The 19,234-nt window shown below is 33.6% G+C and overlaps 3 protein-coding genes across 3 annotated transcripts; 1 reads left to right on the top strand and 2 right to left on the bottom strand.

The window, feature by feature from the left end:
- Positions 1-350: 350 nt before the first annotated feature.
- LOC134717495 (DNA polymerase III PolC-type-like) lies at positions 351-1,493 on the bottom strand. The gene has a single exon (XM_063580001.1). The coding sequence runs from the start codon at positions 1,475-1,477 to the stop codon at positions 362-364; it is 1,116 nt and encodes a 371-aa protein (XP_063436071.1). The 5' UTR covers positions 1,478-1,493; the 3' UTR covers positions 351-361.
- On the bottom strand, positions 1,482-5,602 carry LOC134718342 (uncharacterized). Its single transcript, XM_063580838.1, has 3 exons — positions 5,188-5,602; positions 3,835-4,012; positions 1,482-2,346 (listed from the first exon to the last, which is right to left on the bottom strand). Exons 1-3 carry the CDS (start codon positions 5,600-5,602, stop codon positions 1,482-1,484), a joined length of 1,458 nt encoding a protein of 485 aa, XP_063436908.1.
- A 2,828-nt stretch (positions 5,603-8,430) lies between these two features.
- On the top strand, positions 8,431-16,254 carry LOC134718341 (serine/threonine-protein phosphatase 6 regulatory ankyrin repeat subunit B-like). The gene is made up of 6 exons (XM_063580837.1): positions 8,431-8,436; positions 8,896-8,919; positions 9,669-9,755; positions 14,367-14,465; positions 15,256-15,354; positions 16,123-16,254. The coding sequence occupies exons 1-6, from the start codon at positions 8,431-8,433 to the stop codon at positions 16,252-16,254; spliced, it is 447 nt and encodes a 148-aa protein (XP_063436907.1).
- Positions 16,255-19,234: the final 2,980 nt, after the last annotated feature.

Genomic DNA, 19,234 nt, shown 5'->3' with positions numbered 1-19,234 from the left:
ACCTGATTCGGAACTGACTGATGGACAAACTGTTGGGTATACAGACACAGAAACCCGTAGGAACAGACAAACGGAAACACGGAAATAAAAACATTACTGTCGTGGGCGGGCATTAAAAAAGCTGGTGTTTATAGAAGATTGTTGCATTATCATGTCATCAAGAGAGAGACTTTATTATGTCAAGAGACGTACATTAGTAAAAGGGTTAGTTTCTAGTTTTATCTTTTCATTATACGTTTTTTCAGATAATTGGGGTTTTTTTTTGAAAAAAAATTAATTCCAACTTGAATTAATCATTGCACAAGTAGAGTACCATTATATATAAGAACACTATAATTAAGGCATGGCAAATATGTATGTTTTATTGTCTTTTGAAATAATCAATTAACTTCGTTATTATCGATTTGTTCTTTGTTACTCTGGGCGATCCATCTCGTCTCTTTTCTAATAGTAGTTCTCGAATTCCGTCTTCTCCTTCCTTTTCAAATGCATAATATAAGTGGTTTAATTTTAAGCCTGATTTGGCCATAACATCAGCTATTCTCTGTGATATGATTTTTTGAGTAATTAAGGTTGTAAAAGTCTCTTGATCTACTTTACTAACATTGTCAAACTTCATTTGTGAATTCATACTCTCAATGGTAAATGAAAATTTCTTGTAGTTAATAGAAATATTGCCTAACAAAACTCTAAGAGCCTCAACATCCTCAATTGCATTATGCGCAATGTAATCACTTTTGCAAACTTCTTTAAAAATTGTATTTTGCTTATGATTAGGCAAATCTGGGTAGAATGTTTTAAACAATGGCAAAGTATCCACAAAACCACTAACATTTTGTCTAAATTCTCCGAAGCAGGTAAATTTTGACAGACTGTACAGTAATCGGCGAGCATCAAAAGTTTTACAATTATGAGCTGCTAAGACACATGGTTTATGCTGTTCTAACCAAGAGGTAAAGTTTTGAAATGCAGCTTCTTGTGACAGTACTTGAACAGGGTCTCCTTTATAAAAAAGCACGCCTCCTTTGCTAGTTAAACCAGTAACAGCTGAGGCCTGTGTTGAAATTGATTTACTTGGCTGAATGTAAGTACTGTAATCCGACGTTTTATGTAAATGGGATGCTGCAATTTGTAAAATATCACAATCTAAGCCTAAGGAAGATGTCTCCAAGTCGAAGACAACGATATTTTCACAACTAGCAACTTCTGATAAATCTGGTCTATATTTAATCACAGGTATACTTGCATCACAAGTGACAGAGGCGAATGACATATTAGATGAATAAGTTACTCCTTCTTTTTTCTCCAACGATTCCGTATTAGATCTTTTCTCTTTTTTCACCAATAGTTTCCTCTTTTTTATTTCAGGGTCTCCTTCAAATTTCAACTGGCGTTTTCTTTCTTTTGATAATTTTTGACAGTTAACTTCCAAAATTTTACTTGGTGATAAATGTGCCTTTACAAAAACATCTTCCATATAGTTATACCCTAGATTTTTTTTGTGCAGCTGCAGCAGCAATTCTATTTTCAAGGGATTCACTTGTACTGTAACATGTGCGCTTGTGGGCTTTACTTGCATATATATTGTTGGTAGATTCTACATCCCTTGTGGAGCCTCCAGGGGCAAGTTTCTCGGAATGGTTAGCAACAGATTTGAATATAACAGATAAGTCAACATACAGCGATTCATTTTCGAAAGGTTTGCCATGTGGAAGTGATTTATATGTATAATCTACATTTCCTGCTTTGCACCAGTTACCACACTTGACGTGATTTCCAAATGCATGTTCAACTATTGCTTGCAGTGCATCCTTTAACCCTGAAGCATTATCTTTATTTTGAGTGACAGCATACGAAAAACATTTCTGAAAATACTGTATGACACGTGTACTCAATATCTTGTGCTTATTTTGTAAGTTGTACAATGCCTTTCCTACCGACTTTTTGGAGTGACCAATGTCGCTCCATTTTTCCAACTCATGTCCCAATACTTCCCTAGCTTTTGACATGGTTGCAGCGTCATCATCCATTATAAGAATTGTTACTGGTTTATGAGAAAGTTCTTCAATATTCTGCATCAGCTTTGCTCCCGTGAAGGCCTCCATGGCTTTTGAGGATTGATTCCAATTTTTTTTACAGTTATGAGGCCTAGCTTCAATATTTATCTTTTCAGCATATAAACAGATTCTACAGTTTTTCCCGCAAATACCATAATCGAGTATTTTCCCCGTCATCGATCCTATAGCGGTACCCACTCCAGATGGACTGTCATACGACCTTCCACTCCCCCTTTTTTGCCAACACATGTCATATTTAATTGCGAGCCCCTTGTGTGGTGTATCATCACTACAATAAAACAAACAATTTTAACGATTAAAAAGGACTAAGGCAAGGTTTTGTGTCAAAGGCCTACTGTAGCATATAATTTATTACTTTAAATACATTGTGACTTTGATGGAGAGTTGTGTAAATAACACCTTTAACCCATTTTCTTATAGATATTTTAGTCATCACATACTATCGGGAATTAAATTTAAAAAACATAAATCACATATCAGTGCAATTGCATTACTTATGGATATAATAACTCTGTTAAGCATAACCCTAGACACAAGGGGATTTGCTCGTAGACTTACATTTTTTACCCTTTTTCAAGACAAAAAAGACATCTTATTTTGAAAATTATACAATTATAAATTTTTAATCTGCCGCAAACAGGACTAATTTTGCCTCAATTGCCATAACATTCATAAGGCAATTATAGATATTGTCAAGTTATAGTTATATTTCAATTTCCTGTTCAACGCTTGTATAATTATAATTTTCCGCGTTTCGAAGTATAGAGGAAAATTATTGTATTAACGGTTCTTTCAATATATGTATGGACACGTGATATTAATTGTAGTATCACGTGAATGGTCCTTTTGGCGGGTTTATTTCCCTATCAGACCATTCTCTCGACAACTTTGAACTGGTCAAGTTCAGATTTAATGCTGGTTCATTAATGTTTGATTTTTTTCTTGTTTTTTGTACTATATATTGGTATTTTTGTTTGCTATTACACATTTTGATGGTATTATGTTTATGTAAACATAAGCTAACTTTCAGTATTGTCCAAGTACAACTCTCGAGACGATCTTCCGAGCATTAGGGTTTGGACACAGGTTTCCATATCGACTAAGGTAACTTCGTTGTTGGTTTTTCCTGGCCGGCGGGTTCGTTTATGACGGAGTCAATGTATTCATTTCGTATTGAAAGTATTGTTGATATATATGTATATAGATATTATTTGCATAAATATTATGTTTGTTATGATAGCTTATAATAAAATCCGGTGTCCTTCTATTCTTGTGGGCGATCGGCCATTATAAATTGTGTTTGATATATTTATTGTTATATATAAGTATAGAGTGTACGTGATTCTATTTGCTCTGTGTTGAAGACACAACGTTGACCTATGAATGCTAAGTTAAACCTATATGGAGGGTTGTCTAATTGGCACTCAAACCACATAAATACTGGATTTGAAAATATATCGAAAACATAAAGTGGAACAGTAATTTAATTCCATTAGAACTTTGTATGTATTTTATGATTGTAGAAAAAAATAAGTTTAATCATACGAACTTAATCATATTAAAGGAGTTAATAAAAATACCGCTAGACCTATACCTTAACATATCTCCATATAATTTGACATGTTGATATTATAAAACGTATTACAATCTGTCTACCAGAAATTTTGACTTTTACTTGTAGTAATACGGTACTACCATTTCTTTAACCATTACAAATATGTTTTATATTTACAACACAATGCTATTCCCAACTTACAGCGTTAAAGCAGTCTCCTCTTCAATGGCTTCGAGGCAAGATTTTTTGGCTGTTTCTACCAGGGGTTTATTTACTTCTCTTTCCCGTGTCTTGAGGGCATTAGCAGAAATGCCTGGAACTCCAATTGTGGCAAACAACTTATTGAGTTGCCGATGTCCAGAGCCACAATCGGTCATTCCTACAATAAAGAAATGAATTACATGTAATTATTCAAATATTTCCCTTTCTATTCCAATATCTGTAAAACTTAAAAACTCGAATTCACTATTGCCGTATTAGTAATGTTCGAATAATGAACAGTTACTACAAGATGCTTTATTGTTAAATTATATTCGTTTCCTCATACATAAGCTAACCACAATTGTAGGAAAAGGGATGGATAAGGGACGGCACAAGTTCCATGTAGGATAACAAACTTAATTCATATAGGTTTTCTTTATACTGACACCCTATCCCCTCTTTACTTAATTTGGAAAAAAAATATTGACTAATTCGTATACATAAAATCGATGTCCATTAAACAAAACTTGCGGCAATTTTGACCCTGCCCCCTTTTCCCAACTATTAATTTGTTTTACGTTTTTTTTTTTATCATTGATTTCTTTGTTATCTCGTACTTTAGCAATGTTTAGCTTTTATACCGGCTTGGTTAAAGTGCAAACTTCTATGTCAGATATTTTTCACATATGTCAATTTGTATATGACAATGTTTTCCGACTTCATTTTTTTTTATTACACTGTCATCGTTTGTATTACATAGTATCTCAACGCAAAGCTAAATAATAAATGTTAGTTTACGCCGTATTTTATCTTTCTCAAGACAACTATTTTTTATTATCTTTCTCTATCCTGGATGAAAACAATCTCGGAAGATATAAAAAAGAAGATGTGGTATTTTTGCCAATGAGACAACTATCCACAAAAGACCAAAATAACACAAACATTAACAACTATAAGTAACCGTACGGCCTTCAAAAATGAGCAAAGCCCATACTGCATGGTCAGCTATAAAAGGCCGCGATAAGACAATGTAAAACAATTCAAACGAGAAAACTAACGGCCTTATTAATGTAAAAAAAATAACGAAAAACAAATATGTAACACATAGAGTTTGGTGATTATTTGAATGCAATTTGTGTTGCATTCTTATGTAAAAATTGCAATAATCAATCATTACGCATCTGTTTTCGTTGTTCTATACTGTATTGAAATTTATTTTAAATAACGGATGGTCTATAATGATCGAGATGATTGCAGTTATTTTATAATGCGGGAGGGGTAAAATTGGGTAATGATTAAATATGGGATCACGCTAATATAAATGAAAGATGCGATTTATTTGTATAATCATACCTAGTGCCATTTTGGTATTTATGTCAAATGCGCCAGGTCCTCGTTGTCCAGTGAAATGTCTTTTGCTGGTTGGTATAGCAGTCACGTCTCCACATTTTTCACAAGAAATGTTCAATATACTGGCAAATCCAAATCTTTGTTCGTTAATAGTATTATGCAATTTTAAGTTTGAGCCACAACCCACGCAAGCTTTCAAAGCTTCGGCTAGTAATGAAAGCTCAACTAGGCGCCGACCATCTTTCCATGTTACATCTGTATCGTCTTGGTCTATGTTAATGACAGGTTTATCAGCGATTTGTTGATCAACTTTGAAGATTTCATTTCTATTTCCATTTATATTCTCAATTAGCTTTTTTGCAGATTCCCGCCGTGTCCTTTCCTTTGAGGAAAGAAACCGCCTTTTCCCGACGGCCATGGCAATTCCAATGGTGATTCCGTTATGACGTCGTTTAAACAACGTTAAATTACGGGAAACAATAGACGTCGTTTTCGTTTGTTATTACCTCCCCTGAAACTGTTGGATATGCCCTGCAATGTAATACGTGGTTACATACTATAACACAAACGATTACCATTTTCCAAAACAATTATGATGTCCGTAACTTGAAAACAACTTGTCCGTAACTTTTTTCCTTCTACCGATAGTGATGTCCGTAACTTTACCATGATGTCCGTAACTTTCAAAGAATCTTTTTTCGTGGAAGAAATTATTTTAAAAATGGATAAATAACAAAAATACCGAACTTATAGGAATATTCAAAAAGGGAAGTCCTTTATCGAATTGCAAAGCCAAAAGCTCAAATTAACACGCCAAACGAATGGAAAAGAACGGTCATATTCCTGACTTGGTACAGGCATTTAAAAAATAAAATTACAAAAATACTGAACTCTGAAGAAAACTCAAAAATGAAAGTCCCTTATCAAATAGACAAATCCAAAGGTCAAACCCCTCAAACGATGTATCACAACTGCCATATTCCTGACTTGGTACAGGCATTTTCTTAAGTAGAAAATTGTACGGCAAAATTAATGTATCTTACATTCTTCTGTCCTTATAGATTGTTAACTGCTTAAGTTTAGATGAAAAAACAGGACATGCAAGTTAAAAATCTCACCACTTCCAACTGTGGAAATTACTAAAGGCTTTAAAACCATTCAGTAATAGTGAACATATGAAAATCAAATTCAAATGGCAATCCTTAGCAGAAATACATAGATGAATCCTCCAAACCTCTAAAGAAGATATGTATGATTTGATACCCGATCTTATTGAATTCATGAGGTCAATGACACTTTTAGAAGATTTTAAATCTACCTTTATTGCTATAATAAACTGACATCTGTTCAACAATAAAGCCTTCCATCTTCTCTTTAGATATTGGCATTTTCACAGTCAACAACACATTACACTAGATATAGTGAAGAGACCAAACTTGTTTGGCTAACAATAAGAAATTATTTAAAGCAAAGGGTATCAATGTTTTTCCTCGGCTACAAAGACAAAGGAGTCATCAGTGAACAATCTAAAAAGCTAAAAGAATGAAAGATAAATTTCGCCGTACCGTCAGATCCCGTTTACGGGAATAATTTTTAAAAAATTAACGGAAAATCCGTGACACTCTGGTTTGCTTTTTTATAGCTGTGGTCTTTTTTCTCTTGTTTATTTTGAAGCATATCGTTATTGTACTAATCTATGTAATAATTAAGAGGTTTGATAGTGTTTATTGTCCTTAAACTGTTGAAATTATTAATCTTACAATTTTTAAATAAAAGTTACCCACATCGGAAAATAAAGTTACGGACAGTCTGATTATTTTTGACTTATGAGTTACGGACCTCTTATGCATTTTTTAAAAGTTGGCCTTGCGTTTAAGTGAAATCAAAATTAACACATTTGTAGTGATGGTAAGTGATTTCTTTATTCAATAGTCCTATCAATATTAACATAGATCATGAAGAACGTTCCAAAAAGTAGATTTCGTATCAACTATCATCTCAATGAGTTTAGAGTCCTCCATCTTGGGCTGTGGGTAACTTAAGTTACCCACGGCCGTTTAAGCACAGTGAATGTTCGAGTACGAGTCCGTTAAAAATTTTAAAAATCTAATATCTCCATTTGAAAAAAAATCTTAGCAAAGACGAAAACCATATGAAACAACAGTTTTTTTCCACTACCGTCAGAGCAAAGGGAACAGTTTGAAAGTGCCAAATACTGAAATATGTCAAAAATCAATACTTTTTTGTAAACACTGTCATGTATGTAAACACTTTATAATGGAAAGCCGAACTTCTGAGGGATGTTTATATACAAAAATAAGGAGATGGGGTATGATTGCCAAATGGGACAACTATCCACTTAAGCACACATACAGTGGATGTAAGTAATGAAAGGCAACTGTAACGCCTTCAACAATGAGAAAACCCCATACCGTATAGTCGGCTATTAATGGCCACGATTGATGATTATACGCTATTGTCTCTTAAAGACAAATATATAAACACATTTTGTCCTCGATTCAAATTACTTTTTAAACATAAAAGTAGGTGCAATATATATTTTTAAACCCAAAAAGTTTAGTGACCCCATCAGATACTTGACAAACTCTTAGTCTTCGTCTTTTGTATGAACACAAAATTCATGGATCACACATTTCTCTTTAACTATCTATACGAAAGTTTCTGCACTCATGAATATTAGCATCGGCTCTAATCTACGGGTAACTTTACACTTGTATGTTTGTCTTATGTGTAATTGTGTTTTTCACTGTGTTTTGTTGCTGTCTGGTGGACAAATACATGAATTCTGCATGTCATCATCAAACACGTGAATAGCTATATATCTGGTAAATCAAACACTTTTTCTTTGCATAGAAAGAACTCTTCATTAATCTGAGCATGGAACCAATACTTTATATCACGAACTATAAATGTGGATACAAAAAATGAAAAACTAAGCCAAATTGTTAATCCCGCATTGCACGACAAAATGTGTTGTATTTAAGTAAGAAGCACATGTTCTTGGTTGATTGTAAACACGTAGTAGTCCATAATGCATTGTTGCTCATTTAGTGGATTGGTAAAAAAACCAGATAACAATAAATTGCGTCACACGTAAATAAACAATTACACGTGCGAGAACATAAGTATGCTAATGCATGCATTTCCATATAAGGTAGTGTTCCTGACCTGAGTAATGCTAACATCAACATTTATTTTTGACCTTATTTTAAAGTCATGTGCGTTATGAAGGTAGATGTCACAGTTGTTATGTGGTAATTCATTTTTGCTGTGTGTGTTAATGTTTATTTTTTTACATGATCCTGTTTGTGTTTCAGATTTGCAAATATCATTTTCATTATTAATTAAAAATGTAGTTTCAATAAATTTTAGGGAGGAAGCTTGATGGTTCGTGGCATTCCCTCTTAATTAGAAAATAATCTATTATAAATATTCAATCAGAATCCAAATTCAGAGCTGTTTTAAGCTTAAATGTTGTGTCCATACTTGTTCAACTGTTCAGGGTTCGACCTATGCAGGAAAATCCAGTTTGCTGTCACTTGACAGCCTCTTGTTCTTATTGTTGAAGGCCCTACCGTTGCCTATAATTGCTTACATCCACTTCATTTGAACTTAAGTGGATAGTTGTCTCATTGGTAATCATATCTCCTTATTTTTATAAATATACAATGATTTCATTTTCTTTTACAGGATATAATGGCAAGTTGGGATAGGGTAAGTTTTTCTTCTCAAAAGTCAGTGTCATGTGACCTATGTCATGTGACATATGTTATCTATAAACTGTACATAAAGATACAGGTGTGTAGTGTTCTCAGAGTCAGTCAGTGTCAGGTGTATTCTCAGGGGGAGAACAGGAGAAATCAAAATGACTACAGTGAACAGAATTTCAATATACAAAATTCCAGGAGACAAAAAAAAAGAAACGTAAGATATTGTAGGACATTCACAACTCTTAAAGTCGAAGAGAATCTGACAACGCCATGGAAAAAAATGAAAAACAATCAAATTTTAACAGTCTACATTCATGACATTAGTCATTTCTGGGTCTTTTATAGCTGACTATGTCATATTGGAGTTGATCATTGTTGAACAATGTTGAAGGCTGTACGGTGACCTATAGTTGGTATTTTCTGTGTCATTTTGTCTATTTTTGTAGAATTGTCTCATCTTCTTTTTATATTCAAAACATTACATAGAAAACTAAAGACCGAGCAACACAAACCTCAACAAAAACTTTAGCTGATCTCAAAACTGATGCATAATACAATTGTCTACAGACTTTTCTAAAAAAAAACTCTGAAATTATAGACAACAATTTCACTCCTTCTTGGTAATCACTGTATTTGGTATAAACTGTTGAATGGTTGAAACTGTAAAAATGTAGCTTGTTAAAATCAATTATTACATTTATAATACATTTGTATGTTCTAGAGGAAAATGTAAAAGCTTTGTTTTGCTTACAGAAACTTCTTACAGCTGCAGCGGAGGGGAATATAAAAGAGGTAGAATTATGTGTAAAGAACAGAGCTAACTTGGAATGTAGAGATGGTGTAAGTAAAGTAAAATGTTTAACACATTTACAGATATTTATTATAAGTATACACGCTGAATGGCAGCCCAGGCTTGTAAAATTGCTCTTGGGCCTGTAAACATCATATCTACAGGCCAACAGAATCTAACCAAAAAATTTCAAAAATTGATCTCCGGGCCTTTAGATTTAACAGTTCATTGCGAAGACTATATAATAGTACACATAATGTGGATCAGTTAAACACTGCCCTTGTTAGTGTTCAGTGATTCAGTGTACATTCTATTTATTGCAAATACTCTTGTCTTCAAAATATTAAGAAACATACTATTATGATATATTGTGATTTACTTCATTACACTGATGAGTACCACTCCAGTTTGTATGTTAAAGAGTTGCTGTCTGATACTTCATAACTGTTTACAACTGAAATATTGGGATTTACTTTATTTATACAGATAACATATATAGTATTCTACACAAAAAACATAACTTTGGTTAAAAAAAAATCTTGCATGACCATGACTTGAGACATGACACCTGATTATACAACTTTCGTTGACCACCCCTGTTCTAAACATGGCATATGACACCTGATTCTACAACATATATTAACCACTTATGTACTGAACATAACATGTGACACCTGATCATAAAACCTGCATTTACCACTCTTGTACTGAACATGACATGTAACATCACATCATACAACATTCATTTACCACTTCTGTACTGAACATGACATGTGACACCTGATCATACAACATGCATTTACTACTCCTGTACTGAACATGACATGTGACACCTGATCATACAACATGCATTTACTACTCCTGTACTGAACATGACATGTGACACCTGATCATACAACATGCATTTACTACTCCTGTACTGAACATGACATGTGACACCTGATCATACAACATGTGACAGAGCAATGACACTTTTATGCTCAACACCAACATGTGACATAGCAATGACACTATTATAGTCAACACCAACATGTGACATAGCAATGACACTCTTATAGTCAACACCAACATGTGACATAGCAATGACACTCATATAGTCAACACCAACATGTGACATAGCAATGACACTCTTATAGCCAACATCAACATGTGACATAACAATGACACTCTTATAGTCAACACCAACATGTGACATACCAATGACACTCTACCTCAACACCAACATTTGAAATAGCAATGACACTGTTTACATCAACACCAACATGTGACATAGCAATGATGTGCCTGGCCCAAGTCAGGAGCCTGCGATTCAGTGGTTGTCGTTTGTTTATGTGTTACATATTTGTTTTTCGTTCATATTTTACATATATAAGGCCGTTAGTTTTCTTGCTTGAATTGTTTTACATTGTCTTATAGGGGCCTTTTATAGCTGACTATATGCGGTATGGGCTTTGCTCATTGTTGAAGGCCGTACGGTGAACTATAATTGTTAATGTTTGTGTCATTTTGGTCTTTTGTGGATAGTTGTCTCATTGGCAATCATAACACATCTTCTTTTTTATACACTCTTGTAGTCAAAACCAACTTTTGACATAGCAATGACACTCTGATAGTCAACACCAAAATGTGACAGCAATGACACTCTTATAGTCAACACCAACATGTGACATAGCAATGACACTCTTTACCTCAACACCGACATGTGACATACCAATGACACTCTACCTCAACATCAACTTTTGACATAGCAATGGCACTGTTTACCTAAACACCAACATGTGACATAATAGCAATGACACTCTGATAGTAAAAACCAACATGTGACATAGCAATGACACTCTGATAGTAAACACCAACATGTGACATAGCAATGACACTCTTATACTCAACACTAACATGTGACATAGCAATGACACTCTTATAGTCAACACCAACATGTGACATAACAATGACACTCTTTACCTCAACATAAACATGTGACATAGCAAGACACTCATATGCTCAACACCAACATGTGACATAGCAATGACACTCTTATAGTCAACACTAACATGTCACTCTTATAGTAAACACTGACATATGACATAGCAATGACACTCTTATAGTCAACACCAACATGTGACATAGCAATGACACTCTTATACTCAACACCAACATGTGACATAGCAATGACACTCTTATAGTCAACACCAACATGTGACATAGCAATGCCACTCTTATAGTCAACACTAACATGTGACATAGCAATGACACTCATATGCTCAACACCACCATGTGACATAGCAATGACACTTTTTACCTCAACACCAACATGTGACATAGCAATGACACTCTTATAGTCAACATCAACATGTGACATAGCAATGACACTCTTATAATCAACACTACCATGTCACATAACAATGACACTATGTACCTCAACACCAACATGTGACATAGCATTGACACTCTTATAGTCAACACCAACATGTGACATAACAGTGACACTCTTATAGTCAACACTAACAAGTGACATAGCAATGACACACTTATAGTCAACACCAACATGTGACATAGCAATGACATTCTCACAGTCTTGGTGTTGACTATAAGAATGTCATTGCTATATCATGTTGGTGTTGAGCATATGAGTATCATTGCTGTCACATGTTGGTGTTGACTATAATAGTGTCATTGCTATGTCACGTGTTAGTGTTGAGGTAATACTAACACCAACATGTCACTCTTATAGTAAACACTGATATGTGACATAGCAATGACACTCTTATAGTCAACACCAACATGTGACATAGCAATGACACTATTATACTCAACACCAACATGTGACATAGCAATGACACTCTTATAGTCAACACCAACATGTGACATAGCAATGACACTCTTTACCTCAACACCAACATGTGACATGGCAATGACACTATTATAGTCAACACCAACATGTGACATATGAATGACACTCTTTACCTCAACACCAACATGTGACATGGCAATGACACTCTTATAGTCAACACCAACATGTGACATAGCAATGACACTCTTATACTCAACACCAACATGTGACATGGCAATGACACTCTTATACTCAACACCAACATGTGACAAAGCAATGACACTCTTATAGTCAACACCAGCATGTGACATAGCAATGACACTCTTATAGTCAACACCAACATGTGACATAGCAATGACACTCTTATAGTCAACACCAACATGTGATATAGCAATGCCACTCTACCTCAACACCAACATGTGACATAGCAATGACACTCTTATAGTCAACACCAACATGTGACGTTGCAGCGACACTATTACACTCAACACCAACATATGACATAGCAACGACACTCTTATAGTCAACACCAACATGTCACTTAGCAATGACACTCTTATAATCATCACCAACATGTCTATTAGCAATGACACTCTTAATGTCAACATAGCAATGACACTCATATGCTCAACACCAACATGTGACATAGCAATGACACTCTTATAGTCAACACCAACATGTGACAGCAATGACACTCTTTACCTCAATACCAACATGTGACATAGCAATGAAACTCTTTAACTCAACACCAACATGTGACATAGCAATGACACTCTTATAGTCAACACAGCATGTGACATAGCAATGACACTCTTATACTCAACACCAACATGTGACGTAGCAATGACAATCTTATACTCAACACCAGCATGTGACATAGCAGTGACACTCTTATATTCAACACTAACATGTGACATAGCAATGACATTATTACACTCATCACAAACAAGTTACAGATCACACTTATAGGCAATGCAAACTTGAAAAAAATAAACATGGCTATTGGCTTATTGCAGTTCTTTACTTATACTCACCACAAACATACACCATTGCTATATTACCCTTATACTCACCACAAAACTTTGATCATTATTTTGAACAGACACAAAATACTGTTAATCAGACAGGTTTAATGGACAACACATATTTGTTAGAATTATATAAAGTGGGGTCTCATTTTATTCGTAACACAGAACTGAATCAGATAGTAAAGGATTAATTTTGTTTCCTGACGAAAAATTATTTTGTAAACATCTGATTTTAATGAGAAGTTGATGAGAACAAGTTGTGTAAACAGCTTTAGTCAGGTAATGTTAATTCTACAGATTTAATGTAAAACATCTTTTAAAAATAACAATTACTTGACAGAATTATATAAAGTGGGGTCTTATTTTTCTTGTCTCTTCTTACTGAATCAGAACATATAACCCATTTTAATGTTTATTGAAAAAAGTTTTTTTTTTCACTTTTGTCATTCTTCTTAATCATTGTTAATCAGACAGATTTAATGGACAACAAATATTTGACAGAATTATATAAAGTGGGGTCTCATTTTAATTGTCTTGTCCAGCTGAGTCCATTGATATAAATATTGTTTATGTTTCTAGAAAAAAGTTTTTATTTAACCTGACAGTTCTGATGGAAGTTCTGACATCTCACAATAAAACATGTTTATTTGTTGTTTATGTAGAATATAAATAAAAGTGTGACTGGTCATTTTATTCAGTTTTGACCACTGATTCATGTGATATATATTTTGTTTATATTTATTACACAACATTGTCCAGTTTATGACACAAGTTTTGATGTCTGTTATATGTTGATATTACAGGTAGGAATGACACCATTAATATGGGCGGCTGCGAGAGGACGCCTGGAGGTGGTGACTTACCTGGTCACTCACGGCAGTCAGTTAGACGCTACAGACCTGGTAATGATAGATATAATCACCTTACTCTGACCAAACATCACTTTATACAGAATCTACACAAAATCATGTTATTAATCAGACAGGTTTAATGGACAACAAATATTTGTTAGAATTATATAAAGTGGGGTCTCATTTTATTCGTAACAGAACTGAATCAGATAGTTAAGGTTTTATTTTGTTTCTTGACGAAAAATTATTTTGTAAACATCTGATTTTAATGAGAAGTTAAAGAGAACAAGTTGTGTTAACATCTTTAGTCAGATTATGTTAATTCTACAGATCTAATGTAAAACATCTTTTAAAAATAAAAAATACTTGACAGAATTATATAAAGTGGGGTCTTAATTTTCTTGTCTCATCGTACTGAATCAGAAAATATAAATCGTTTTAATGTTTCTTGAAAAAAAGTTTTTTTTTTTCACTTTTGTCATTCTTCTTAATCATTGTTAATCAGACAGATTTAATGGACAACAAATATTTGTTAGAATTATATAAAGTGGGGTCTCATTTTAATTGTCTTGTCCAGCTGAGTCCATTGATATAAATATTATTTATGTTTCTAGAAAAAAGTTTTTTTTCAACCTGGCAGTTCTGATGGAAGTTCTGACATCTCACAATAAAACATGTTGTTTATTTGTTGTTTATGTAGAATATAAATAAAAGTGTAACTGGTCATTTTATTCAGTTTTGACCACTGATTCATGTGATATATATTTTGTTTATATTTATTACACAACATTGTCCAGTTTATGACACAAGTTTTGATGTCTGTTATATGTTGATATTACAGAGAGGATGGACACCATTAATGTTGGCGGCTGTGAACGGACACCTGGAGGTGGTGACTTACCTAGTCACTCATGGCAGTCAGTTAGACGCTACATCCAAGGTAATGATAGATATAATCACCTTACTCTGACCAAACATCACTTTATACAGAATCTACACAAAATCATGTTGTTAATCAGACAGGTTTTATGGACAACAAATATTTGTTAGAATTATATAAAGTGGGGTCTCATTTTATTCGTAACACAGAACTGAATCAGATAGTTAAGGTTTTATTTTGTTTCCTGATGAAAAATTATTTGTAAACTTTTGATTTTAATGAGAAGTTGATGAGAACAAGTTGTGTAAACATCTTTAGTCAGATAATGTTAATTCAAAAGATCTAATGTAAAACATCTTTTAAAAATAACAAATACTTGACAGAATTATATAAAGTGGGGTCTTATTTTTCTTGTCTCTTCACACTGAATCAGAAAATATAACTCGTTTGAATGTTTCTTGAAAAAAGTTTTTTTTTTTCAACTTTGATCATTCTACTGAATCAACATAAAATCATGTTGTTTATTATGCATGTTAAATGGACAACAAATACTTGTTTGACTTATATAAAGTGAATGTTGCTATTATTTGACTTGTTACACTTATATAATTAAGAGTTTACTATTTTTTTACCTGTTTTGTTTCACTGAATCAGAAAATATACATTGAATTTATATATCATAATCTACCATTTAATAGTTTATACACAAATATAATTGGATATTTTCTTACCCGATGTTATACTTCTTACATTTGGTAAATTGTTTGACTCCTCTCATGATTTTGTTATCACACACCATTAACATGTTTATATTTTATATTGTTATAGGATGGAGAAACAGCTTTACATCTTGCTGCTAGGAATGGACAGATTGATGTTACAAAATGTTTAATAGACCAAGGATGCAGTCCTTGGGTGAAAACATTGGAGGTAACATTCCGTTTTATTCTTATTAGATAGATAGATATTTTATTCTCTAAAAACTAAATACAAGTCAACAGAGAAAGTACAATTACAATATAAATACAAATACAATAGTTGAGGGTAAACAGATGCAGATAAAATATAATAAAGTACAACTTTATGATGAAATACCTGTATAATAAACAGGTTAAACTAAATTTGAAGAAATCAGTCTGTGCTTAACGTTTACATGGAGGGACAAACCTTTTTATTAATACACTTAATGAATGAACACAGTTTTCTTAAGGAGGCTCACGGGTATAAGATTTTCAGAAAAAAATTAAACAATAATTTTTCATTACAAATTTCATTTATTACCTTAAGTAGTAATTACTTTATCATTATGGTACAAGAATCATTCCAAAAAATCAATTCTTGTTGGCCTCAGGTGACTTTTAAAATGTAGATATCATTGAAAAAGCTCCAAATTATCTCCCTTTGGTGCAAAAATGCCATTTTTAACCGGATTTTTGTGACAAAAATTTCGGTTACTGATTTGGGGATGTACGGCGGGCGGGCAGTCAGGCGGGCGGGCGGCAATCAAATGTTGTCCATGCATTAACTCATGAACCGTTCAACCAAAGCTTTTAAAATTTTAATATGTTGTTACTGACAACGAAATGAAGGTCAAGTTCAATAATAGCAATTTTGACTTATGCCGTTCAGGAGTAATGGTTCTTGAAAGATTAAACAATGGAGGTTCCAGTCATGTCCGTGCATTTACGCATGAACTGTTCTACCAAAGCTTCCAAAATTTTAATATGTTGTTACTGATGACAAAATGGAGGTCAAGTTCAATAATGACGATTTTGACTTTTACCGTTCAGGAGTTATGGTTCTTGAAAGATAAAAAAATGGAGTTTCCAGTCGTGTCCGTACTTTTACGCATGAACTGTTCTTCCAAAGCTTCCCAAATTTTAATATGTTGTTACTGATGACAAAATGGAAGTCAAGTTCAATTATGACGATTTTGACTTTTACCGTTCAGGAGTAATGGTTCTTGAAAGATTGAAAAATGGTGTTTCCAGTCGTGTCCGTGCATTTTCTCATGAACCATTCAACTAAAGCTTTTGAAATTTTTATATGTTGTTACTGATGACAAAATATAGGTCAAGTTCAATAATGACGATTTTGACTTTTACCGTTCAGGAGTAATGGTTCTTGTGATATTGCCAGGACACAAATAAATGTTAATAAATCCGGTTTGCTGTTGTTGTGACAGCCTCTTGTTTGGCATTAAAATAGAAATATCTTAAATTTACTCATTGGCGACCTATATTTTTTATTGTTGTTTTCGAAAAAGCTGTACATAAACTAAATAACTGTAAAATTTTAGCGATTTCTGTAATTTAGTTCTTTTTTTATTTCGATATTACAACTATTTCCACTATTAGGTCAACAGAAAAAAGGACATTAACAAAAATGTATACTTCTTTCGAAGGCAGATTGTGAGCGTAAATGAACGGTGACCCCATTTTTTTTAAATTAAAAAAATGATTTAGACCCGCGAGCCCCCTTAAAACTGATAATTTTTGTCGAGCCTGCGACTTTAATCTCAGAAAGCTCGGCATAGGGATAGTGATCAAGCAGTGGCGGAGGCGTTAGCTAACTTCTTTAAAGCTTTATATTTTAGAAAAAGGAAGACCTTGATGCTTCATACTTTGTATATGGATGCCTCATGTTACGAAGTTTCAGCCAGTCACATGTCCAATGTCCTTGACCTCATTTTCATGGTTCAGTGACTACTTAAAAAAAAATGTTTGTAATGTTAAATTATCTTTTATCAGTAAAAGTATAACTATATTTGGTATGTGCGTACCTTGCAAGGTCCTCATGCCAGTCAGACAGTTTTCACTTGACCTCAACCTACCAACACATCTAACACCAATCCTACATTACTGACACAACTACCATCTCATCATACTCCACCAACACACCTAACACCAATCATACACTACTGACATAACTACCATCTCATCATTCTCCACCAATTCACCTAACACCAATCCTACATTACTGACACAACTACCATCTCATCATACTCCACCAACACAACTAACACCATTCTTACACTTCTGACACAACTGCCATCTCATCATACTCCACCAACACACCTAACACCAATGCTACATTACTTACAAAACTACCTTCTAATCATACTCCAGCAACACATCTTACTTCCATCTAAGCACATTCCACTAATGCACCTCACACCAATCATACACTATTTAACAAAACTACCATCTAATCATACTCCAACAACACACTTTACTACCATCTAATCACATTTCACCAACAGATCTTACACCAATCATACACTGTTTACAAAACTACCATCTAATCACATTCTACCAATACACCTTACACCAATTATACACTATAAACAAAACTTCCATTCAATCACATTCCACCAACACACCCTACACCAATCATACACTTTTATCAAAACTACCATCTAAGCATACTCCGGCAACACATTTTACACCAATCATACACTACTAACAAAACTACCATTTGATTATACTCCAGCAACACATATAACTATCATCTTCAGGGATGATTCCAGGTGTTTTCAAATCGGTCCCTTGAATATCAAATTGGGAATTGTTATCCCAATTGGGATTTTTTTATGCCGATAAAATCTTAGACAAAATAATATCATTTTCCTGTAAAAAGGGAAAATGTATTATTTAGTTTCACCTGTACATGTCTACACTGATTGAAGAAGTTATTGGGTTGAGACCAGGGAAGTTGTAATACATGAGTATCATTGCACATGATGCACTATCATCTTAACAGTTTGGTAAACGAGGCCTATTACAAAAACAAATATACCAGCAAACATAAACCTATGGCCAGCCGTTTAGCTATTTATTCGAATTTCAAATTATCTCATAATATATAAGATATCTTATATAATATATAAGATTTATATAAGATATCCTATATAATATATAAGAGATCTCATTATATAGTT

Source organism: Mytilus trossulus, chromosome 5 (genome assembly GCF_036588685.1).
Source record: "Mytilus trossulus isolate FHL-02 chromosome 5, PNRI_Mtr1.1.1.hap1, whole genome shotgun sequence".
Classification (NCBI taxonomy): domain Eukaryota; kingdom Metazoa; phylum Mollusca; class Bivalvia; order Mytilida; family Mytilidae; genus Mytilus; species Mytilus trossulus.
The sequence above is the reverse complement of the archived record's forward strand: the minus strand, read 5'-3'. Positions and strand labels throughout refer to the sequence as shown.